This window comes from Euprymna scolopes, chromosome 34, assembly GCF_053919585.1.
Source record: "Euprymna scolopes isolate OS-2025 chromosome 34, ASM5391958v1, whole genome shotgun sequence".
Taxonomy (NCBI): Eukaryota; Metazoa; Mollusca; class Cephalopoda; order Sepiida; family Sepiolidae; genus Euprymna; species Euprymna scolopes.
Window position 1 is genome coordinate 20,708,616 of NC_136515.1, and position 26,357 is coordinate 20,734,972.

Genomic DNA, 26,357 nt, shown 5'->3' on the forward strand with positions numbered 1-26,357 from the left:
TCCAGGATTCTGCTTTCCCAAGTGTACTGACATGCAGAAGTTCAAGTATAATGTGAACAGACATCTTGCTGCATAACTCCTTACATAGTATCCTTGCAACTTATGTCCCTGATAGTAGCCCCCTACATCAAAGTGGCAACTGTGCCTTGTTTGAGGTGAAAATGAAAAAAAATAAATCTGGATGATGAAGCTAATGAGGTTGTCAGAGTTGTGTTGCCTTGGTGATAGCATAGCATGAAGCAAGTGGATAATTACAAGAAAATTGACGATTCCAATGACTTTTACCATTTCTAACCAATTTGGGAAAAAGTAATAAAAATGGACCAGAGAAAAAGAAAGATAAATATAGACCTGGTCAGCGATAGGTTAGTTTGGAAATCCGTTTCTTAAAGTTGTTCAACACATGTCAGCATAAACTTTTGACCATGTGCACTTCACTAAACTTTTGACCATGTGCACTTCACTAAACTTTTGACCATGTGCACTTCATTAAACTTTTGACCATGTGCACTTCACTAAACATACAGTGTTGTGCATGTTCATGTTCGGTATTTTTATTGGTGGGAGAGAGTGGACACTGTTTGATTGTGTTGTTTTATCTTTGTTTACGCATGGGCTATTAATAGATATTAAAAGTTTAGGAACTCCATTCAGCACTGCATTTCCAAATTAGTAAAATCCAATGACATTTGTTAGCACCTCATTCTGGGGTGCTTAATGTATACATGGTTCTTTTAATCTGTACATTCATTTCTATTTTAATGGAGCTATTGCATTTGTAAATTTGTTTCTGTCAATGTATTTTTAACTTTGATATTGACATCATCAAAACTACTCACTTAGTAATGTGTACTCTGCCTACTCCCTTTTTTTTTTTGTCAATCAATCATGTTTTTATTTGCATATGAACTAGTGATGGGACGATTCTGATACAATTACCGATTCCATACTAAATTCCTGATTCCAATTCTTTTTAAATCACTAAATATTTAACTGTAAAGTTACTTTTTCCTGATTACCTTAAATGTGCATATATTTTCTCAAACGTAAAACACACTTGTGGAGGTAATCTATAGATTTTAGTTTTGCTGGTAGATTAAAATCAATAAATATTTATTATTTTATTATTACTATCAGCAGTGGAAGGTTTTGTTTTAAACAAAATTAAATTAAAAAAAAAAGATAATTAAGGAATCGTTTTCGGCATCAGAAAATAGGCACAAATTTTTCCAATTCTGATACTCCAAAGAGTTCTGATTTTTCTGATTCCGATCCTGATTAATTGCCCCTCACAAATATGAACAAGCAAACTCCCAAAACACTGATTTTTTTAATTTTTTTTTTTTTATAATATATACATGAAATTAAAATTTACTTTGGAATATCTGGGGGTGCTTATTCTATATATGGTTCTTTTGGTTTGTGTAGATTTATTTCTATTTTAATGAAGTCATTGTGTTTGTAAATTGGGTTCTCTCAAGTATTGTGTGTTTTTAATTGTTTTCGATTCTTTTAAATCCAAAAAATGAATCGTGCTGCAGCATTTTGTGTTATTTTTATTTCATAGTTATGCTTGCGTCTGTCCACTCAAATTACTATTGACATGCAATATTTATTTTTCCATTGTTTATTATATTTTTTGGACAGAGATATCTCTACAAGAATGAATACAACATGTTTAACTCGTAAAAAAGATGTTTGCTTTCATGGCAGTTTCTCGACTGAGCTCCAATCTGTGGTTCTCTTCTATAAAACATTCACAGCAGAATCTCGTCTAGCTAGAATTCCAACTCTGATATTGACATCATGAAAACCTACTGCCTTAGTAATGTGTACTCTGCCTATTCTTTTTTTTATCAACCAATTCTGTTTTTATTTGCATACAAACAGACAAACTCGAAAAACATTTGACTTAATCTATAAATCTCACCTGTCTGTTCAAATGTATGTATGTATGTTTGCATGCCTCGCAAAAACTTTCGATAAAGGCGACAGATCCTGACAAGATCGGTATCATTTAGAAGCCGTTTTGTACAAGGAGGGGGGTCAATTTTTTTTTTTTTTTTTTTTTTTTTTTTCCTCCCCGATATTTTAGTAAGTCATCGTCGCCGTTGGATTGACTTTGATTAATTTCAATGCTTTTGACTTCCAGTTGCATCATGGAGACATCGGCTAAGACGTCAGATTTTCTTTCACTTTCTTTTCCGCCTTCACGTCACGGGTTCAAGCCTGCCTGCCTACTAACACTTTTTTTTTTTTTTTTTTTTTTTTTTTTTGTGCTCAGCACACAACTCCAAACACCTGGACAACGCCGAGCATTCAGGCTAGTAATATATAGATGAAATTACAACTCAGTTTTGGATTGCTGAGGGTACTTAATCTATATATGGTCCTTTGGAGCTACTATCTTTGTAAATTGCTTTCTCTCACCTATTTAAAAAAGATTATTCATGTTTTTATTTTTTTATTTTGTTTCTTACTTTTAAATCTACATAACAAAATCACTTGTGATGCAACCATTTTGTGTAATTCTTATTACATAATTTTTAGTCAGCGTTCGTTCACCCAAGTTGTTATTGACATGCAACATTTATTTTTTTCATACTCGTTTGTTCAATGTGCGAAGGTTTCTCTGCATGAATGAATGCATATACGTCTCATGTGACATATTGACGAATACAGCAGAATAGGTCAACTGAGGTGAAAAAGACACTATGCAAGGCAAAACAAAAAAGAAGCACACCAAGGTTATAAAGACAATGTTGGTTACTAGAGGGTAGAGGTGCCTTGGTCTAATTGAGATTGGGTATCTCAAACATGCAGCCCATGCGTAAATAATACGGTAATTTCATCATTTAACTAGCCATCCGAAACCTAAAGTTTATTTTCATTCCATGTGAAACCTTTCAACGTGATCACATAGATCTTGGCAAATGTATAATCATTCTGTATTATTTGCCAAAGTAAAAATGTTCAAAAAACACTCGTCACGGTCAAATCGTTGAACTTTAAACCCTTGATAGCCAAATTTCTGTCCGAAAACGGATTAAAAAGATTTTCCCAAATCTCAATACCCCTTATGTCAAATCTCGAGTCTGTAGACTGAAAATTGACAGAGTAGTTTGGTAGGGAAATGTACACACACAGACAATTTCACTTTTATAGATATATATAGATACATACTTACTAAAGTATATGCCACAATCACGTTGACACACCAGTTCTCACCATATCACCAAAGTTAAGCATCGATGAGCCTGGCTAGTACTAGATTGATAACCATTTGAGAAGGCTAAGTGCTGTATGTACCGCGCTGAGTCATAGAAATTTCAAGATTGGAATCTTAGGGCATGTTTAACTCACAGCGGGAGATACACCCCCAAATCAAGACGGAAAACAATGGAAATTTATCGTCGTTACTTGCCCTCCTGAGAACTGTGGTTGCCGACGCTGTTAAAAAACAGCAGGGCTGTTGCATGCATACTTACTAAAAAGGATCATGTCTACAATAATAATATGATAACAGAAGCAATAATTATTAGATGAAAACCAAACTAAACATTGGGCAAAACTCCATTACCTCTTGAGAAAAAAAAAAAGTACAAGACTAATACAGAAACACAACTTTGACCGTTCATATAGGATTCATTTCAACAGCTAACACATTGAATCTTCTTAATATGAATTGCATACATAAATAATACTGTAATTTCACCATTTAACTAGGTATCTGAAACCCAAAGTTTACTTTTATTTGGCCCCTGACAAAAGAAGGGTGGACCTGTAAATTCACTCTTGTTCGTTCATCTGTCCGCACTTTTCTCAATAACTACGATTTGGAATATTTTGAAATTTTGCACAAACATTAAACATGATATGAGTAAAAATGTAACAGAACAGATTTTCCGGAAAAATTCCAATTGCCCCTCTTCCCCCCCCCCCTCCACCGGAGATGCCTTTGGGTAAAAATGGCTAAAATTAACACTTTTGTGCTTATTAAAAACAATTGATGCCTTGGATTTTTATAAAACTTTCTGAAAAGTTATAGCTAACTGATTTCTATATAATTTTCTTTGTCTATACTTTGCGATAACTCTTGGGTATGCTCCAGGGGTTCTTTTAGAGCTAATAAAAACACTCCATTTTTGGGACTATTTTACATTATTTGTCCAAAATTTTCTGTGTATGTCTATTTAGCAGTTTTGCATGGTGCTGAACTCAATATGTTAAGGCCTTGGAGATTTTGGGGGCTAAATGGGGGGGGGGCAAATGATAGACTTGGTCATTTCTTTTTTTGCATTGTGCAGAACTCAAATTTACATATGTTAAGGCCTAAAACTGCACCGTTTGTTCATTTTCACCAGGATTTGATGTCCCCTGGGAACTTTTGGGGTTAAATGGACGGGAGGGGGGGGGCAATGCTGAACTTAGTCATTTTTTTATGTCTCGTTCACTGTGCAGTCACGGGGAACCATACATGCTTCACTTGTTCTATCTAAAATCTTTTAATTGGAACACATAAATCTTTGCAAAACAATGATATCAAGTTTATTTTGCTAACTCAGTTATCTGCTAAATTATGTTCCAAGTTTGTTGGAAATTAAAATATTTGCTGTCTTGTCTGCTATTGATCTAGAAGTCAATTTTTTTAGTCAGTAACTAAAAATACTGGGTTCAAACAAATGGAAAAAAAACAAACATACAAATGTAATATCATCTTCAGCTAAATGAAAAACTCTATCTCTACTATTATATTTCAAGTCCAATGTAAACAAGTTTCACCATTATGCATCATTACAGAGTGGAACGATAAATTTGTCACTCTAAAGAAAACAACACTACAGCTTTATTTTATAACTTTTATTGGAAGCATCAATTCAGGTAGCTTGATTATGTAGTAGAGTTAACATCTAGTCAATGTAGCCGCCTTTAGTTTCAATCACTGCCTTAATACGGGTCCAGAACTGAGAGCATGCCTTTTACAAGCGCCGGTAGGAGCTTGGCGAATACTCAGCAGCGATCAGACTGGCTTTGTTGTGGGAGGTCATGTTTGTGATGTTCTCGACGTATGACCAAACAAAGTAGTCCAGCGGGTTCAGATCAAAGAGGGGGGGGGCAGTGAGAGGAGGGTACAAAGTTGTAGCAGACCTTCTGAAGCCAAGCCTGGGTCTCTTTGGACTTGTGGGCTGGTGCCAAGTCCTACTACCACACCCAGAGTCTGTCAGCGGCCACCTGATTGCACCAAGGGATCACCACACATCCAGGTACACTTTGGTGTTGACATTCAAGTCGACTTCGAAGATGTGAGGTGGCATGATCTGGCCCTCACTTGAAACCACACCAAAAACCATAACTGTGTCTGGAAATTTTGTTGAGCTGTGTCCTCAAGCATTAAACCGTTCGGATTTGCATTTTGAGAGTGCTGGCAATGGTCCTGTTGTGATAACTTGGATCGGTAGAGAACATCCCAATCTCCAATTTTGCTCCTGGAATATTGTGGCACTTTGAGACATGATAGAAGGTTCCTATTGCTTTTGGGATTTATACACAACTGGCCAACTAGTAGATGTCCTGCAACAAAAAAATAAAACCAGTTTTCATCAAACGGAAATGGAATCATGTCTTTTCTAGGGCGACAGTTTTATTGTTCCACCCTGTATAAAAGGATGTTTGTGTGTTTCAGTTTGTTCTCTATGGACTCTAAAACGTCTGGGCTGATTTTTATGAAATTTCACCCGAAGGTATTTTATGTGCTTAGATAGATTTTGTATCCGAATGTCTTCGATAAATATCGATAATCGAAATAAGTTAACGCCTTATAGAGCTTAACATCACAAGTGTATTTGAGTGTATTATCACGCAAGCCAAAAGGTCCAACATATAAAACCAACAGTAGGTTTTTTTATATGATAAGTGTGCGTTTGAAATTAATGTTTCTGTTTAAAACACAATTGCATTAATTTCAAGCCATATAAAAATAATTTTATAAAATCAACAGTAGGTTCTCTACGGTGCAATGTAAACTACAATGTATTGTGGACTGTCACTGTGGGAAGGCATCTGAAGCTTCCTTTTACTGAGTCCCCAACTAGAGCAGGCAATCAATCAATTTGATTGAAAAATCGTTGATGTCACTAATTACGATGACAATAAAAATATGGAAGTGTGAAATATTTGTTGATCATCAGTCAATCCCGGGCAACGTCGGGTCTCCCTTCTAGTTAATAATAATGGAAGCAAAAACTATTAGATCAAACCAGTCTAAATATTGGGCAAAACTCCATTATCTATTGGCATACAAGGACAACACAGAAGAACAACTTGAATCGTTCATATAAGATTCATTTCAACAGCTAACATATTGAACATTCTTAATATGATTTACAGCGCATTAGAGATCAAGCTATTATTTTTTCATAAAAAACTTAGATTTAAATCGTGTAAAAACAATTTGATAATCAAGCAAAAAACTCATTCACTAAAATTTTCAACTTGGATGTTTTTTGTAAAAGACAACGTTAAAAACTGTATTAAGTCGAGCATATTGACAAGTGGACCCAATTTCTTAAGACGAAACTGTTTTTATTCACAGTCAAAAAATATCAACATGAAATTGAAAACCATTAAAATATAAATCACTTGTTATCGAAAATAGTAACCTAGTTTCAAGTAACCTTGAAAAAAGCGTGATGCATGAAAAGAATTGTACACAAAGATTTTATATCCATGTATATAACTTTATCTCCAAATTTTACCAACCGTAAAAAAAATGAATAAGTTGTTTGACGTTAAAATTGAAAGAAATTTGTATTTATCTATTTTTGCACATTCGCTGGTTTGTAAGACTTGCGTATTTGGGACGATTAAACAGAATCAGGAATTTGAAAAATTGAAAATTTTTGGAGGATTGGAATCTGTATCGAAATCAAAAAAATTTGTGTCTATTTTCCGATGCTAAAAACGATTCCTTTACTTATCTTTTTTTATTTTTATTTGATATTGTTTAAAACAAAATTTTCCACTGATGATGGTAATAATAAAATTCTGTATATAATATTTTGATTGCAGAAATTTCCCTCTGGACCAAATTACTATAGGTTTGCAATAACAGATGCCACATATAAATTTATTATGTCTAAACTATTACCCACCATCTTATGTAACTTTTGCACGCCGTTACAATAACATTCAGTCGTGATATTAAAATGCTAGATTCCATCCATGGAGAACCACCATCACAATTGCAACATTACAAGCAGAAGAAGTCCTTACTTTTCTCTCTATATATTTAGTTCTACCACTGCTACCAGTTGTCATCGGGTATGATTCTGCATTTTTCTACTACATTGCAATTACACTCTTTGTAACTGCAAGATCACATACATAGACATAATATATTCCTTCCGATTTCAACATTAAAATGACTAACTTCTCCCCGACAATGTTCCAACTTTCACGATTGACTGAGACCGGAAATTCTCAATTTCTAGAATGAAACAAATTCCTACATTAACGAACGTTTCTAAAGTTTGACAAACATGGCATCACCCTCCACAGAAGATATTAACATTAAAACGACCAACATTTACAGATTATTAATCATTCAGAAACAGACATTTAGATATTGCTAACTTCATATAACACCGCAGACATTCACAGATAAAAACTTGCATAAATATGATCCAATTTTCCTACATCGATTATCTACACTTCTGTCACTATCTGCATGACACACTAGCGTGCTAAAAAATATGAAAAACTACTAACCGCTCATAAACAGTCAGTTAACTAGTGATAGCCTTATTTCATGGAACTAACTTGCGCAAGTAAAATAATTTGTATGCACGCACAGTCTTCTCCGTATATGCTTGTAACTTTTAACTATCAATTGAAATTTTTTTGTTTACACAAAAGAAACGAAATAGGTAAAGCCTTTAAACTGTTGAATAAAAATTCACAGCTTTAATATTCTTAGCTAATTCTCATTTAATATTGGATTACCATTGCCAAATCATCACTAAAAATAATCGTCCGCATCCATAAAACCTAAACATTGAATGGGAAATTGAAAACAAAATGAAACAAACTTTACATTTATTATGACAATTTGCTAAGAATTTTAAAGCCAGGACTGTTTATTCAACAGTTTAAAGGCGCCACGAAGTAACTATTAACAAACGATTAAAATTGCATTGTTTACAAAAAATGAATGAAATATTGAAAGCCTTTAAACTGTCAAATAACAATTCATGGCTTTTTAAAATTCTTAGCAAATTTTCAGTTAATTTAAAAGATTGAAAGTTTTGGGAGCTCTCCGTTCCTTGGCCTTTGTGCCAAGATCACATAATTTTTGTTTATTACTTATTTGTTGTATTATTTGACCAATGGCGTCATGTTATTTATTTATTTCATTTTCAGTGAATTTTATTCAAGTACGCATAGAAAAAATAAAAGAATTAATAATTTTATTTTATGAGATTTTCATAATCAGGATAGATGAAAACCTATACTGGTGGTCATTGTAATTTTTACATTACGTCCACCTCCACAGTTTTTGTTACAATGACCACCATTACAGGTTTTCATTTATCCTGATTATGAAAATCTCATTCAAATTTTGTGCAGACAAGTGCTTATGTATTCTGCACTGTGATTCAATGCCTGCCAGATTTGTACTCACATGCGCGATACAAAAATCCACTTCTCTTCTATCAACACTGTCACCAACCATATCAATTGCAGGTGGGTGTGCTGCCTATGATTTTTCACGGTTAAACTTAGAATTATTTATCTGTCATCCTCAACTAAGATGTGGGTGCTCTGCTCGGATATATGTTATACGGATATAGCCGTTCTTAACATGGGGAGTTTCCATCAATCTAAACGGTTCGTATACAGTGAGAATCCCTAAATTCTAAAAAATCTGTTTATATTTTCTATTCTTATTCTAATGGACCATTTTTCCTAATTTTATTATTCCATACGGATTTATGCATTCCCTTATTTCCTTTTATAAGATTCAAACAGTACCTGCAGTTTATCAACAATCATACTTTATTTTTTTGCGAGGGGTGGGGGTTTGAGAGGCTTCCACCGGGCAATGCCGGTAAACGGGTCCTGCTAGTTAATAATAATGGAAGCAAAAATTATTAGATCAAACCAGTCTAACTATTGGGCAAAACTCCATTATCTATTGACATACAAAAACAACACAGAAGAACAACTTGCATTGTTCATATAAGATTCATTTCAACAGCTAACACAGTGAACATTCTTAATATGATTTACAGCACATTAGAGATCAAGCTATTATTTTTGATAAAAAAACTTAGATTTAAATCGTAAAAACAATTTGATAATTAAGCAAAAAACTCATTCACTAAAGTTTTCAACTTGGATGTTTTTTGTAAAAGACAACGTAAAAAACTGTATTAAGCCGATCATATTGACAAGTGGACCTGATTTCTCAAGACGAGGCTGCTTTTATCACAGTCAAAAAATATCATCAACGTGAAATTGAAAACCATTAAAACGTAAATCACTTGTTATTGAAAATAGTAACCTAGTTTCAAGTAACCTTGAAAAAAGCGTGATGCATGAAAAGAATTGTACACAAAGATTTTATATCCATGTATATAATTTTATCTCCAAATTTTACCAACCGTAAAAAAAAATAAATAAGTTGTTTGACGTTAAAATTGAAAGAAATTTGTATTTATCTATTTTTGCACATTTGCTGGTTTGTAATACTTATTTGGGACGATTAAACAGAATCAGGAATCGGAAAAATTGAAAATTTTTGGAGGATTGGAATCTGTATCGAAATCAAAAAAATTTGTGTCCATTTTCCGATGCTAAAAACGATTCCTTTACTTATCTTTTTTTATTTTTTATTTGATGTTGTTTAAAACAAAATCTTCCATTGCTGGTGATAATAATAAAATAATAAATAATTGCAATTCTGAATTTTTGAGATGGGATGTGAATTCTGAATTTTTGAGATGGGATGTGAATTCTGAATTTTTGAGATGGGATGTGAATGTTTGTGTTATGTTAATTAATCAGACTATTATTCTCATCTTGGGTATTATTAGCACAACGTTTTGGTCGCTGCAACCTGCGACCTTCTTCCGGTGTTGAGAACATGCTTCTTTTCCTACTAAGGAAAAAGAGGGTTGGCTCTGCATTGCAAGAATTCGAACCGTTTGAGGGTGGGTCTGTAGATCATAAAGAAGGTTCAAGCATCGGGGCTAACTAAGATATTTTTTAAAAGGTTTCCATGGCTAATTATAATAATAATTGTTGTTTTTAAACTACCAGTAAAACTAAAATCTATAGCTCATCCCCCTCTCCTATAAGCATGTTTTTTATTTTTAAGAAAATATATGCACCTTTAACATGTTTTTCTGGTAATCAGGAAAAAATAATAACTCTATGGTTGAATATTTATAGATATCTATAAAGAATCGGAATCGGGGAATTGTATCGGAATTGAGAAAAATATTGGAATCGTCTCATCACTAGTCATTACATATTGACATTATACTGCATGGCTTTTAAACCTGGCCAATAAGAGCAAGCGATCTATGAAGGCTTGTAGCGTTTGATCATTGCTGTTTCTATTGCATCCTTCATGTTTGCTAGCAACAATTTGTCTTAAATGCCACTGTTCGTTCTTGTTGCAACGTGTCCTCTCAACAAACTCTCCTCTCAAGACATCTTCATTCTTCATCATCACTCAGATGACTTCATCCACAAATCCATTGAAGCAGCCCCCTCCTTAGAGTCGGAAAAAAACAATGCAGAGGGCAGCTGGAAACCTGGCTCAGAATGATGAAACAGGATACCAGGCTGACTCTGGGCGATCACCTCTACGGAGTTTGTCGCTGGAACAGTAATTAGCTGACACTAGAGTGCATTTACATTGAGGAGGTGCGAGTGCAATAAGTTTGCCAGAAGTACTTGTAAAGCAAGCACAGATGCAAACCTGTGATGATGTGACAAGGACTGGAGTTTGGTAGACAGCGTGGGACCTATTGTACGGGGTAATCACGTTGACACACCGGTTTTCGTCAGATCACCGAAGTTAAGCAACGTTGAGCCTGGCTAGTACCAGATGGGTGACCATTTGGGAATTTTAGGTGCTGTATATGCTTTCCGCTTATCTCGGCATTGTTTCCAGTCGTCCTGAACCGCCACTTGCCACTGGTATTTAACAACATCGACTCAGGAGAGGTGTGGTTTGGGATTGTGCAACTGTTGCCACAAAAATTTCACACGCAGGCACCCTTACAGTGGATATCCATAGTCTGTCAAGACTGAAGGAAGCCTTTTGTGGGACCTATTAGAGACCCTTTTTAATCCCTGTCCAAGAGAGAAAGACTAGTACACCAGCTGAGATGTGGCAATACCACTTCATGCACGGACAAATAATGGCTTTAGAGTGCATAAAATACTGGCAGGGCGAGGGGAGAAAGTTTAGTAACCCGATAGAGGGAGCCTACCACATTTGGCAGTATCTTCTATGTATTTATTCTAATTTATGCTTTTTATAAATGTTAAGCCGATGAGTTTGAATATTGGACTTTCAGAAAGGGTAAAGCTATGCCAATTAGTGGTTAGAAAGGTTGGTGCTTCGTTATTAGAGCAAAAATCAAAATATTGGATTTTATTAAGAACCAATGTCATCTACTACTGCGATGGAACATGTGGCTGGTCAGCATTCGTTTTGGGACACAGAAAATTCTAACTATGCTTATCAAGTTCCAGTTTTTCAATTTTGACTCCTTAGCAGCTATTTTTCCAGCTAAAAAGCAAATCGATTTTGTTCCAGAGGTCCGAAGACCCAATATATCAATTTTCAAGTCAGTAGATTAAAATTGACAGAAGTTTGATAGAGGTTGTTCCACAAACAGATATGGTTCCTTTTTATAATAGATGTGTGGTGGTTCCAAAACTAAAGCTTTTTTTTTTTTTTTTTTTTTTTTTTTTTTACTACAAGAGTTAAAGGGCTACAAAAACAGGAGTGGTACCATTAACATGAGCAACCTTTTGTGCTCCAGAATTTATTTTTCTACATAATTGTCATCATTCTCAATGCACTTTTGCCAGCGATGAACGGTGTCTGTGCATGGGCATCCAGAATGTATTTTGTCATATGAGGGTCATTTCAAAAGTAAAGGCTCCTATTTTTTTTTTTTTTTTTTTATATGCAAAAAGTTGAAGAGCTACAAAAACGGGAGGGGTACCATTAAAACAAGTGACCTTTTGTGCTCCAGAATTTATTTTTCTACATAGTCACCACCATTTTCAATGCACTTTTGCCAGGAATTCAATATCTCTGCTTCTGACGCATGTCCATAACAGAGATTTCTTTCTTAGAGTCTCACGCCATCAATATCTGTAACAGGGAGATGAAACTTTCACGTCATGAATGCATATAAGTTCAGTTATCATAACAGTACAATTTCTAATCCCATCTGATCTATTCTGGCTGGAAATAGGAGGCATTACTTTTGGAATACCCTTCTTTATATATATATATATATAATATATAATATATATTAATCTAGAGCAAAAAAAAAGAACAGATCAAATATTTGGAAAAATTTTTTTGTTTTTTGTTTAAGAGGAGGATGTTATTTACTACTGCGATGGACTGTTGCACTTGATCAGCATTCGTTTGGGGATGCAGTAAATTCTCTGGATGGAGTCAAACCAACTGCTCCAGGATGAATGCCGAAACAGGCACGAGTATAAATAAGTACATATTGATATGTATAGCACGATGGGACGACCAAGGTGATAAGAGCATGGTATGTGACATAGAAGCTTCTGTTCAGTCTCAAAAGACAATGGATACCCCCCCATAAGGGTAGCTGCATGAAATTGTGAGGCAAGAGTTGCACAATCTCCAGCCACACTTCTCCTGAATCAGCACTGCTTGGGTCCAGTGGTAAGGAGAAGTCCAGGACAACTGGAAACAATGTTGAGATAAGCAGAGAGCACCTGGAATTCTCAAATGGTCACCCATTTTAGTACTGACCAAGCTTAACATTGCTTAACTTTATTGATCTAACGGGAACTGATGTGTCAACGTGATTATGCTGTATCATGTGACATAAGGTGATAAAAAAAAAACCCAGATCAACACTTTTACTGGTTAATTAGTGAGGAAAAAAGAACTGTGCTCTTGGTGTGATTTAGATGAGAGGTGCAAAACATGCAACCCATCTCCTCCTCTCTCCTCCCATAACAGGGAGATGTGACACAAGAGTCAAAATGTAAGATTGAGAACCATCTCCCTATAGGAAGAACACACTGGCCTGCAAAAATACTTGGGCAGCCCTGTCAGCACTCTCCGGCAGAGGCACCTCAGGCGATTAACAATAAACTAACTGCTTCTCAAAGAGAGATGGCAAAGTATAGGAGGGTGAACCTCTTAGAATTGTACAGGACCCGTAACATACTGCAGCCAAGGAAAAAAACATTTCAATAATAGTCTGGACTCTGTTGGCGTTGGTGCCAAAAGAAAACCTGCGGCTGAACTCTGGGATTTGCATAACAGATACTGTAAATCCTTCAATGGCCAAAATTGAAGTTTTCATAATTTAAAACCACTGCCTTAGTAACATATACTCTGCCTATCACTCTTTGTCAACCAATCATAGTTCTATTTGCATATGAACAGACCAACTCAAAAAACTTTTTAATAGTATGTAGATGAAATTAAAATTTAATTTGGAATATATAGTGACATTTGTTAGTATCTTATTTTGGGGGTGTTTAATATATACATGGCCCATTTTAATTTGTACAGAGTTTTATTTCTGTCAAGTATTCAAAAAGTATTACAACTCCTGTCTTGACATGATCAAAACTACTCCCTTAGTTATGTGTACTCTGCCTATTCATTTTTTTGTTAATCAATCATATTTTTATTTGCATATGAACAAACTCTCGACCCTGTCGATGGGACATTGGAATACACCAACTGCTCCCCCCCCCCACACACAGAGTAAAAGTCCCTCAGTGGGGCCATTTGTTGACCGTGGATGGCAACCCGTAACCTGGTGGTTGAGCAGATCGTGTTCAAGGTCCTATTAGGACATGAGATGCAACATGCCACTTTGGCCCTTACGTGGGCTAAGACGGGCGATTGGATAGACACGATCCAATCAATTGGTTGGTTATGACTAACACAAACACACAAAGGCAAACACAACAAGAAAATATGCTCATGCTTCCTATATTAGACAATAAACTGATTTAGTAAGCAGTGGCTGAAGGGTCAATCAACTTGCTGAAAAATGGATGAAACATGACTGGAAAATTAACATCTTTTCTAGAAATGAGGCTATTAGAAAAGACAAAGGAAACATGGGTGCTTGAGTCCATCAGCAGGATGAGTATACTTCTCCTGTATCCTTGTTGTGTTAAGGTGAATGCCGCCTCCAACTTTTCCCACACAGGCTCCAAGGTGGGTGGGGAGCAGGAGAAATGAAAAATCTAAAATATGTAAATATCAAATAAAAAGCCTCAAAAAAGAAACCAAATTACGCCTATATTTAAAAAAACAAAACTACTAGTTTGCAGAAAATCATGTAAAGAAGTATTATTATCATGTATCCGGATAGGGCAGACATACATAAATCATTCCTACGTATTAAAAATGAAGAACCCTCTAAATGTATACCATTTTCGGTGAAACACTTTTTACTTGACTGCTATTACCTCACACAAATTCGTCAACACTACTACAAGGCCACAAACTTAAAAGAACTCTTCGAAAAAAAAAAAAAAAAAACCCTAAAACCATTCTAAATTTCCTAAAAAGAGAAAATCTTTACTATAAAATATAAATACCATCAAATAACAAACTATATCAAAACATTACTCGAATATACCCAGCGAAAATCAACTCTGAAAGCATCTAAAAATTTTAATTTTATATACAGCATTAAATGACCCAAAGAAGGTCGATATGTTGGTTAAACAAACTCCAGAAGCACCATTCTAGTGTTAATTTTGGGAGCTATAAAATTGTTTCTTTCTTGTAGATGTATAATCTTATTACTTATTACTATAGATTAGTGTGTGTGTGTGTGTGTGTGTGTGTGTGTGTGTGTGTGTGTGTGTGTGGTCTTGGAAGTTTTTTAACCCTGAAAACTACATAAAAAAAATTTTGGGGGTGTAGTTTTTTTTTTTTATTGGAAAATTATTTTGTCAGTATATCATGAATACTATTTCCAAAATAACTGGATTCGCATTAAGTAACCCGAAAAGGTTTTCTATGCTATAAAACAAAACAATCAATCCCAACTTAGTTTTCTTCAACTTAATAATTTGATTAAATTTATTTTAATCTAGCATAATCCTTGTGTTATTGAAATTACCAGTGTTATTTTATTAGCCACTAGCGAGGGGTACCCGGCGTTGCCCAGGTGTTTTTCGTGGTATGTGAAAAAAAAACAGGTGCCCGTGAAAAAAAAAACGAAGCCTTCACGACGCGCAGTTGGAAAATAGTAAAGTGTTTAAAAAAAAAAACAGGTGCGCGTTTTTGATTGATGTGACGGCGATAGGTATTCAGCAGTTACGATTTTGTGGGGGACAGTTTTGAATAAATTGGTTTGTTTGTTTTTAAAAACCTGCTCCCTGTTTATTAGGAGGAGCGAAATGAAAGCTACAGTCTGATATGACGAAATCGACATTGAACAAACGTTACTTAGCTCTCTTGAGACAACTGGCTTTCGGCCTGTGATTAGAGTCGAGTTTCGCTTTTTTTTATACCGAAAACCGAATGTAACGCGTGCTGATGCGGGAAATGTGGAATAATTAACGTTTGAAAGTCAATAAAATTAAATAGACAGGCGAGCTCTGTGGATAACTCTGAGATATTACAATTTATAGATGATATAAAAAGTTTTAAGAAGTTGTGAAGCGAGCAAACGCTTCTCTGAAAGAAGCCTTTTGTGGACATCGAGGAAAAGCGTACATACATACACACATACATTTTCGCTTTTATATATATAGATAACTTTTATTAAAACTAACATTTCTCCTATTTAGGTTATAATCATTTTAGTTTCTATATGTTAAGTTGATGACCTTATAGTTTATTTATTTATTGCACCATTTTCAAATCTTAGTATTAGATTGAAGCATTCTCTTTCCACACTTACATTTTACCCTCAACTTTTTCAGTAAATTTTTCTTTTTATAAATTTATTTTAATCAGGTTTTAGGTGTGATGATAGGAATTTATTTCTATGAAGACAGCTTTGTATAGCATCTAACTTTTTGTTTAAAATTTCCTTTTTAGAATTCACTATGTAGTATGCTTCAAGTAAACGTAGATTACATCTTTTTCATTTATTCGGCTTATACTTTCTAGCTTTATCTACTATTGACCATTTCAATTCAAAATCCTTTTTTATTTTTAGGTAGTTCCCTAACCCAATCCCTAATGCAATTGTATTCCTCTTGTTATTTTTAATAATTATTTTTGGTCTATCCTTATTTCTATCATTATCCTCATCCCTAGTTGCTTCATTCTTTGGTCCAATTTTAAGTGATGCAACATGGTTTCGGTTTCTGTCCATAAAAACGCCTAGGTATATCTTTTTACTATTATCCATCTTAACTTTACATTTGTATACAATTTCAGAAATTAAGCAATTGCCCTCCAATGGACATTCATTAGGTATTCTACAGTTATATTTTCTCTCCAAATTTAGTTCACCTGATTCAATCGTACTATTATTCACTATTTTGTTTATTTTACCATTATTAGAACCTATTATAGTATTACCTAGATTGGCAGCGGGAATCAGAAAAATCAGAACTTTTTTGAGATATCGATATTGAAATCAGAAAAAAATGTGCCTATTTTCTGATGCTAAAAATGATTCTTTTAAATAGCTTTTTTTTTATTTGATTTTATTTAAAACAAATTCTTCCACTACTGGCAGCAATGATCATATAATATTTATTGATTTTAAACTACTAGTAAAACTAAAATCTATAGATACTCCTCCACAAGTGTGTTTTTACACTTGATAAGATATCTGCACATTTAACTCATGTTTTTATGGTAATTGGGAAAAATAACAATTCTATAATTAAATAGAGGTTTATAAAGAATCGGAATTGGAATCGGGAATTTAGAACAGAATTAGTAATTGTATCGGAATCGAAAAAATATTGGGATCATCCTATCAGTAATATATATATAAATGAATTATCAATCCTCATCTCCAAAATTCTGAAACCTAATCATTTTCTATTTTTATACAGACGAACTCCTAAAAGACCATAACTTTTTATTACTATGTAGATGACGTCAAAATTTATTTTGGGATATCTATTGACTTGTTAGTATCTCATTCTTGAGAGGCGGGGGGGGGGGCTTAATGCATACATAGTCCTTCTTAATTTGTGTAGATTCATTTTTATTTTAATAGAACCATTGTGTTTGTAAATTGGTTTCTCTCAAGTATTCAAAAAGGTTACTCGTGTGTTATTTTATTGTTTTTGTTTCTTTTAAATCCAAAAAAAGTAATTGTGATGCAACCATTTTGTGTTACTTTTTATTTCGTAATTATGCTTGCGTCTGTCCACTCAAATTACTGTCGACATGTAATATTTATTTTTCCATTGTTTATTATATTTTGTTTAGCAGAAATTTCTTTGCAAGCATGAAAACATGTGCTGCCAAACTTTCACAAAAAACTAAAAACTAGCTATAACGACTATCAACAACTTCCTCCACTCTCTATCTGTACCTAAATCTAAATGCAAATTGCATGAAGGTTTTTTCCTAGAACTGTCTGCCTGTAGAACTGTTCTGCTGGCCTGCTTTCCAGTTGATGATAATATGGTCGTCTTCAAGTCAAATGTAAACAATTTCTTGTTGAGCCGTGCCCCTAAATAATCTATGTTTACCCTATTTCCACCACTAATTATTAACATGCTCTTGTCTCGGTGACAATCATACACTCATTAACCTTTTACCTCAAGTGGCCTTTATAAAAAAAAATTAAACAAATAAAGATCTTTCCAGAGAGAGGTTAGTTTTGAAGTTAAATTCTAGAAGCCGTCCAACACATGCCAGCATGTAAAACAGACGTTAAATCAAATATGATGATGAAAGAATGGATGAAATTTCTTGAGTTAGATGTAGAACAGTTGTAGAGGGATCAGCTGGAAGAGGAAGGCCAAGGAAAATATGAGGATAAAGACCTGGTCAGAGATAGGTTAGTTCGGAAATCAATTTCTAAAAGCCGCCCAATACATGCCAGCGTGTAAAATTGATATTTGATCGAATACAATGAATGAAATTTACGCCATCAAAACATGATTAAACTTTTAATCGACCCGAAAAATTTGATATTTTGTTGCCAAAAAAAAAAATCTTTGGGATCAAGTAACGCTGGATCATAAGGTAAAGAAATCGGATCAAGAACTTGTTTCTCCTGTTACAACAAACTCTACGGGTTGAGCGAAGAGTTGTTTGTTTGTTGTGCAGCATTTATCCAAGGCATATCGAACTGGCTTCCTCTGAAGGAGAAAGTGTCAAGGAATATTAAATCTACAAACAGTCCCCAATCACCTGTACAAAGTGTTGGTCGATATTATTTGTACTATTCGGACTACTATTCTCATCATGATTGTATTTTCACATTTCGGCTGATGTCACCTTCAGTCTTCTTCAGTTATATCTTTTCAAAGTTGGAAATCTTTGTTGAACTCAGTAATCTGGATGTCAACCATCAAGGACTGCTTGACTCTGCTTTCAAGTCAACAGGTCGTCGGCCTTTCATGATGGAATCATGATTGGCTAACCATCTTGTTCATCTTTGCTTAGATTTGGTTTGGTATTTTGTTTACCTTTTTCATGTCATTTAATGGTAAAAGGTTTTATGCTTTATATCTTCAACTATTTATTTGTGGAGTTTGGTTTGGTTATTTTGTAGAGGAAAATTGTTTTTGTTTTTGGCTTTGTAGAACAGGATTGAGTTTTCCAAAAGAAAAGGAAAACAAAAAAAAACATAACATCAATGTTTGGTGTATTTTAAGTCAGGAAGCTGGTATCTTCAGACAGCCTGATCTGGTAGCAGCAGTAGTTTTTGCTGAGGACCACCGTACATGGGCAGCCGTGATTCGAGATATGGTGAAGGTCTGAATAGAAGCTTGTTTAACCATGAGCAGGATGAATGCTGTTGCATCCACAACCAATAACATGCAAACTAGCTGTCAATCTTTCAAACCAGACTGTATGGAGAACGGACAAGATATATTGCTTGAAGTTGTCAACCCGGGTGTTTGGTCTGTTCCCAGTAACCCATTAGCATCCATGGTCTGTTTTCTAGAACGAGAAGGATAATTGATGTATTTCAACATCTTTGTTTTTTAGAGATATCTATAATTGTAAATATTGGCAAACGGTTTAGTCGCCATGCACACTATGACATATGATGCTGCCGCTGTGCAAATTAAACTTAGTTATTGTAAGGCATATGATGATTTTGCAGAAATGTTGACAAAAAAGTGACCCCTCCCAGTTAACGGTGAAAGAATTAATGTTTTGGGGCAATTTTTGGATATTTGCCGGATGAGAGACTGCGCTTTCAAACAATACCATATCACATGTCGAAAATTTTAGCAAGCCATACAAACATATGCACTAACAGACGTTTGAGATTTATATTATAGACTAGCGGGGGTACCCGGCATTGCCCGGGTGTTTAGGTGGTGTAGTAAGGATCCCCGAAAAAAAAAATAGGCAGGCAGGCTTGAACCCGTAACGCGAAGGAGAAAAAAAGATTTAAAAAAAAAGTGACGTCTTAGTCAATGTCGCCATGGCCCTACTGGAAGTGGAGAGCATTGAAATTAACCATCTATATATATAAAAGCGAAAATGTATGTATGTATGTATGTTTGTGTGTCTGCTAAAAATTTTTGACCGACGCAATAAAAATTCACAAACTTGGTCTCATATGAAAGCCCCACCCTCCGGACGACAAATATCGAAAAATTGGCCCAAAAGGACCATCAGAAGTGTGTAAACTGATCGATTTTCTGTAGGGGAGGGGGGGGCCAAAAAAAGTGACATTTTAATGTTAAACATTGCATATTTTTAAATCGATTTATAACTGCCCCCCAAAATACGGGCACCAACTCTTCTACATAAAGTATACACGGGGCCATTTATTTTGGGTCAACTTGTATTTAAAACCCGCTGAGTCATGTCACGTGATCTTGACGTCAGCAAGCTGTAATGGCAGTCTGAATTTAAAAAACATTGTTGTTATCGGTAAAAAAATTTTTTAACCCTCACACAAGCTAAATTATGAACTTCTATACTTTGACAACGTTACCAAAGTTATTAGCACGTTAAAAATAGTTAGATACGATAGTTAAACGAAAAATAACAAGCCAAAAATGTGAAGTAAAAAAAAAAAAAATATGCTTACAAAAAATATTAACGATCGAAGTTTTTACAAAAAAACAAACCCATTTTCTTTTTTAGTAACACTCTTTAGAGTAAGGAAGACACAGAGAGAGAGACAGAGAGAGACGCAAACAGAGAAAGAGAAAGAAACGTTAGCTTTTTCACCCCGAAATCGACAATTTTCGACAGGGTCCCCCTGCGTCAGATGATGTCATGACGTCATGACCTGATTTACTTTAAATAGTTGAAAAACCGAACAAATTTCATATACGTCGCTTTAGTTCAGGTAGTTAAGGCTTTGGTTCATTATCTAAACGTTTTGGGTTCGAATCGTGGTGTGAGATGGTTTTTTTTTTTTTTTCGATTTTTAAAATTTAAATATTGAACCCTATATTATTTAAGCCATTTTTCACGTAAAATTCGTTTTCCTGTTCCTGTTTTTTTTTTTTTTTACTTCGCTTATTCTTAGCGACACCCCAAAACACATGGGTATCCACCGATTTTTTAAATTTTAATATCGAAATAGGCTTATTTAAGCCATTTTTCACGTGTTTGTTTTTCTTTTTTCATCATTCGTTTGCCTTATGTTAGTTTTTTTTGTGTTTTTTTCTCGATGTTTTGATTACCCCCTGCCCCGCTTAATTAAAATGTTGTTTTCTTTTCTTACTTCGCTTATAACAATGCTTACATCGTCGTCGTCGTAACGATCGATAACTTTCAAACATCTTTCACTTATTCGCTTATAACAATGCTTCATTCTGGCTGGCCGATTTTATTTTCAAACTTCGCCCCAGGGCTTCAGCTTCGATCCCCCCCCCCCCGGTTTCTTTTTTATTTAACACCATACACACCTACAAACACCCAGGCAACGCCGGGTACCCCTCGCTAGTCTATATATATAAAAGGCAAAATGTGTGACCATTTCGTGTATGTCTCGCAAAGGCTTCTTTCGCACACGCTCCCGGGGTCGTTACTATCGCTTAAAACTGTTTATATACCCCCTATATAATAATATTTAGGATTTGGAAACATGGGTCGTCTCTAGATTTATTTATGTCGACTTTTATGAGATTCGCGCTATTTCGCTCTGTCCCCTGTTTGTCCTGCATTTTAGTATAAATACAGTGAAATTAAATTAAAACGTTGTGTTCTCGGCTTTCGCGCTCCCACGATGACCTCATTTAGCGTTTTCCTGTCAATCAAACCTCTTTTCCTAGCTTTATAAGCCTTAACTTAACACGCTAATCAATTACTCTCACTTGTGGTCGAGACGGTTAAGTAGTTGGCTTTGGTTTCCACCTCTGCGTCAAGGCTTCCGGGTTCAATCCCTCTTCTCGACCAAAACTATTTTTTTTTTTTTATTTTCCACCTTTAAACACCCGGGCAACGTTTTTTTTTTTATTACTTCGCTTATTCTTTAGTTTACCCCTCCCCCATACACAGGTTTATTTATGCCATTTTTTTCCTGTTTTGGTTTTGGGTTTGTTTTTTTTTTTTTTACATCGTATTTTTTATAATATTTAAGCAGGGTTATTAATTAACCTCCCCCCCCATATACACACCTACAAACACCCGGGCAACGCCAGGTACCCCCCCCCTGCTAGTAGGAATATAAAAGACGACGATTACTTGCTAAAATGGCAACGCAAAAATCAACCCCTCTTTGTACAAAACGGCCGAGTTTAGGGTGAAGGAATTAATGTTTTGGGCCAATTTTTTTATATTTGTTGTCCGAAGGATGTAGGTTAAAAATGATACTGGTTTCATCAGGTTCTGTTACCTCTGTCACAAGTTTTTGTGAGACATACAAACACACACACATTTTGCCTTTTATATATAGACATAGAAGATAGATGAGAAGGATTTTGTTTTTGCATTTACAAAACAGATAAAATTAAATGATAAGGAAAGGTAACAACTAACAAAAAAGACAAAACTTCTTTTAAGATGATCTTTAAAACTTAATTGCTCAAATATTGTTGCAAGTTAAAAATCTAATTTTGATTTTAATACAAACTAATTGATAAAAATAGTCAAAATCGCTTCTTTTTAAGCGATCATTAAAACTAATGACTAAAAATTTGCGTGCCAAGTAGACAGTCTGTTTTTTTTTTTCTTCGTATCAGTACTCCTGTTGTACTCCTCCAACAAATGCTTCTCTTCCTTTGCATAGTCACATTTGATATTGAAAAAAATGTTTAAAATCAACCCATGCTATTCTAGAACATTTTACACGTTATGTAACAGGGGGGAGGGAGAGTCTGTTTATATTACATGTCAATGTTCACTTTTACAGCATGTCAACCCTTTTGAGGGATTAATAAAAACTTAGAACGTACCTTTTGTATCCTCTTTTGTACCTCTTGGCTGTGTCCTTGAGTGGTTTGTGTCCTGATGTTCGGCGCACCTGGAACAAAAAGCTCTCTCATGCAAAGCAACAGATGCAAGTATCATTTATCTGGACAATTGGATCTTTATTCAGTTTCCATGGTCAAAGTCGCGTCCCTGTTTCTCTGTGTCATCCTTAGGAGGGTGGAAATTTTGCTATCAGTTGAGCTGCCATCCACCCTCATCTCTTTGTCCCCATGAGAAGTTTTTCATCTTCTCAGAATCAGAGACAGACTGACTTGTGAAACACTCTTTTTGAATCTCCTGTTCTGACTGATTTCCTGACTAACTGACTAGAAATGCATGTGTGTCGTCTATTTATTTTAAGGTGTATGTGTGGAGTGATAAAATCCCGTCAACCCAACTTGAACTCAAAATGCACTGACTTGCCTTGTGACCCCTGCTAGCATACAGGTGTAATGCATCATCAATGGAAGTCAATGAGTTTGAAGCCTGTCAGTCTTAATCTTTTGACATCTCTGCACTTGAACACAAGCAAGTTGATTCAAGTTAGTACCATGTTAACTATGTTATTGACATACAACAGTTAGTCAAGTTATTATTTTGTTCAGTTTTTATATGTATAATTTTTAATTTAAGCCAAACTTTGAATTGATATTGGTGGGGGGGGGGATAAGCTCCTCAAAATGAGGCACTGGATTTATACATTTTATTTAAAAATATGAAAATAATAATAATAATAATAATAAAAACAAGTTATATTTTTTTGCAAAAAGTTTTTGTGGGAACAGGATTTTTCCTACATTTAAAAACCGACCTAATAATTTGGAATTTAGGACTTGTTGCTTATATTTGTGATTTGATTAAACATAAAAATTGCCTCAGTCTAGAAGGATTTTTCCTTCACTGATCACCAACAGGAGTGATCGGCATCATAAATTCTCAATTATTACATTGGTTTTTAATATAGGGAAAATCCTGTTCTTCACAAAACGTTTTGTAAATAATGACTCCTCATCATCATCATGATCATCATTTTTTTCCTTGTTTCGTTTTGTCTTCATTTTCTTTTTTCTTTTCTTTTTTTTTTACATTCTCTTTTATATTCCCGTTTCTTTCTTCTTCTTCTTCTTCTTTTAATTATCATTATTTTATTTTTTTTTAATTATCAATCCAGAGTGCTTCATATTGAGGAGCTTGTTTCTCATACAATAGAACACTGTGGTTGGAATGCCTGCCCTTTAAAAGTTGGGTTTAAATAGTTTTATTAAAAAGTTTTATAAATAGTAGGGATGGGACGATTCCAATATTTTTTCTGATTCCAATACAATTACCAATTCTGTATTTTCCCGATTCTGATTCTTTATAAATATCTAAATATTTAACTATAAAGTTGCTATTTTTCACGATTCCTGTAAAAACATGTTACATGTGCAGATATATTCTAAAACGTAAAATTACAATTACCGATTCCGATTCTTTATAAATCTTTAATTAGTTAACTATTAAGGTGTTATTTCCCCCGATTTTTGTAAAAACACGCAGATATTTTCTTAAACGTCAAAATACACATGTGGAGGATGATCTATCGATTTTACTTTTACTAATAGTTAAAAATCAATAGATATTCATTGTTTAACTATTACTATCAGCAGTAGAAAATTTTTCTTTTAAAGAAAATCAAAAGAAAAAATTAAAAGTATCGTTTTTGGCATTGGAAAATAGGTACAAATTATTCTGATACAGATTCCGATACTCCAAAAAGTTCCATTTTTTTTTTTTCAATTTCCGATTAATCATTACAACACTAATAAATTTCCGATTAATCAGTACAACACTAATAAATTTATAAAAACACGCTTTTGCTTGTGAAATCCCACAAAACAATCGCGAATGTGTATGCGATAGTGAAAGTCACACCGGTGTTGACCAAAAGATCTTTTGTTTCTTTCTTCGCAATCAAGTCAGTTTGGGTCCTTATTCCCCTACTTCGTTCGGATTTTTTGTTCTACGACAAGCTTTTGTTTTTGGATGCAATCTCGTTCACGTGTGACTTTAGAGAGAAAAAAGAAGACTGCTGCTGCTTAGTTGAAAAGGTGAATGTGGGAAAAATTAAAGAACTCAAAATAATCCTACTTGAGTGTGTTTTGTTTTCGACACGAAAGAATTTACGTGACTGAAATAAGAATTAATTTCCCAAATGCATCGCTATTGATAATCTTTTATATATAACTAGTGGAGATACCCAGTGTTGCCCGGGTGTGTGGAGATGTTGTAAGGAACCTGGGGAGGGGGGGGGGTAAAAAAGTGGTGGTAGTGGGGGGGGAAATCAAAACAACAGTAGGCAGTTTGGATGAAGAGAAGTGTTAAAAAAAAAAGTGGTAATAGGCAGGCAGGCAGGCTCGAACCCGTAACGCGAAGGAGGGAAAAAAAAGTAACGTCTTAGCCGATATCTCCATCGTGCAACCGGAAGTCAAGAGCATTGAAATTAAGCATAGTCAATTCAACGGTGACGATGACTTGCTAAAATGTCAGCGAAAAAAGCGACTCCTTCCTTGTACTCAACTGCCCAGTTGAGGGTGAGGAATGAATGTTTTTGGCTAATTTTTTGATATTTGTTGTTTGAAGGATCGAGCTTGAAAACAATACCGATCTTGTGAGGATCTGCCACGCGTGTTGAAAATTTTTAGCAGACATACAAACACACACACATTTTTCCCTTTATATATATAGAAGAAGATGGTGTAATTAATTCTTTTTTTTCTTTTTCCTCCTAGGCACTTTTACGCCGCCTTCAATCTGCAAAGGTGAGCCGTGGTTTATCCCGAGACGAACAACTGAAGGACTTCAATTCAAAACACGTAAAATGTCCGAGAAATAAAGCAACGCGTAACGGATCTCCATTTAAGCGACCCTTCACCGCCACCTCATCTTCCAGTCGGAACAGCATCATCAGTGTCGCCAGCGACAAAAGAAGTGTCTTTTATCAATCCACATCCGAAATTAACAGCCGTCCAGAATGGGTGTCAAAATGGTAGTCAATTGGTAATCTCCTGATATACACACAAACACATACACAAACACATACACATACACATACACAAACACATACACATACACATACACAAACACATACACATATGTGTGTACAAGTCATCGCCCCTTCACCCGCATTTCAAATTTACTTTCTATTTCATGTATTCAAAATAAAAGTAAAAAAAGTTTTGATTTTCTGATAGATTTATGTATCACATGTCCTCTCCATCATGAATCCCTCTTTAAAATTCTTTTTTTTTAAAACAACTTGTTTAATTCTTAGGTGCAGATGAGAGGAGGTTCTATTTGCTATGTAAGTTCAACGTTATATACCCGCTCTCCTCTTTATAGGGACATTGGAAAATCTCAATAAGACATCTAAAGTTTGTCATCCACCCTGTTTCGATGATGTCTTCGATGGTTTGGGCATACTGCTCGTCACCTGGAGAGAAAGTTAATTTGCAGTGTTCTTTGCCGGGGTGGGGCAAGCATATCAATGAACAAGTAAGGACCTGGACAA

General features: G+C 34.9%; 1 protein-coding gene and 1 pseudogene across 1 annotated transcript in view; both read left to right on the forward strand.

Annotated features, from left to right (window-relative positions):
- LOC145259120 (uncharacterized) overlaps positions 1 to 26,034 on the forward strand; it is a 38,584-nt gene extending 12,550 nt beyond the window's left edge. Inside the window, exon 2 of the mRNA XM_080116792.1 lies at positions 25,579 to 26,034. Within this exon, the coding sequence (XP_079972918.1) occupies positions 25,579 to 25,839 (261 nt within the window). The 3' untranslated portion in view covers positions 25,840 to 26,034. The remainder of the gene's footprint in view (positions 1 to 25,578) is intronic.
- On the forward strand, positions 11,037 to 11,153 carry LOC145259419 (5S ribosomal RNA; annotated as a pseudogene).
- Positions 26,035 to 26,357: the final 323 nt, after the last annotated feature.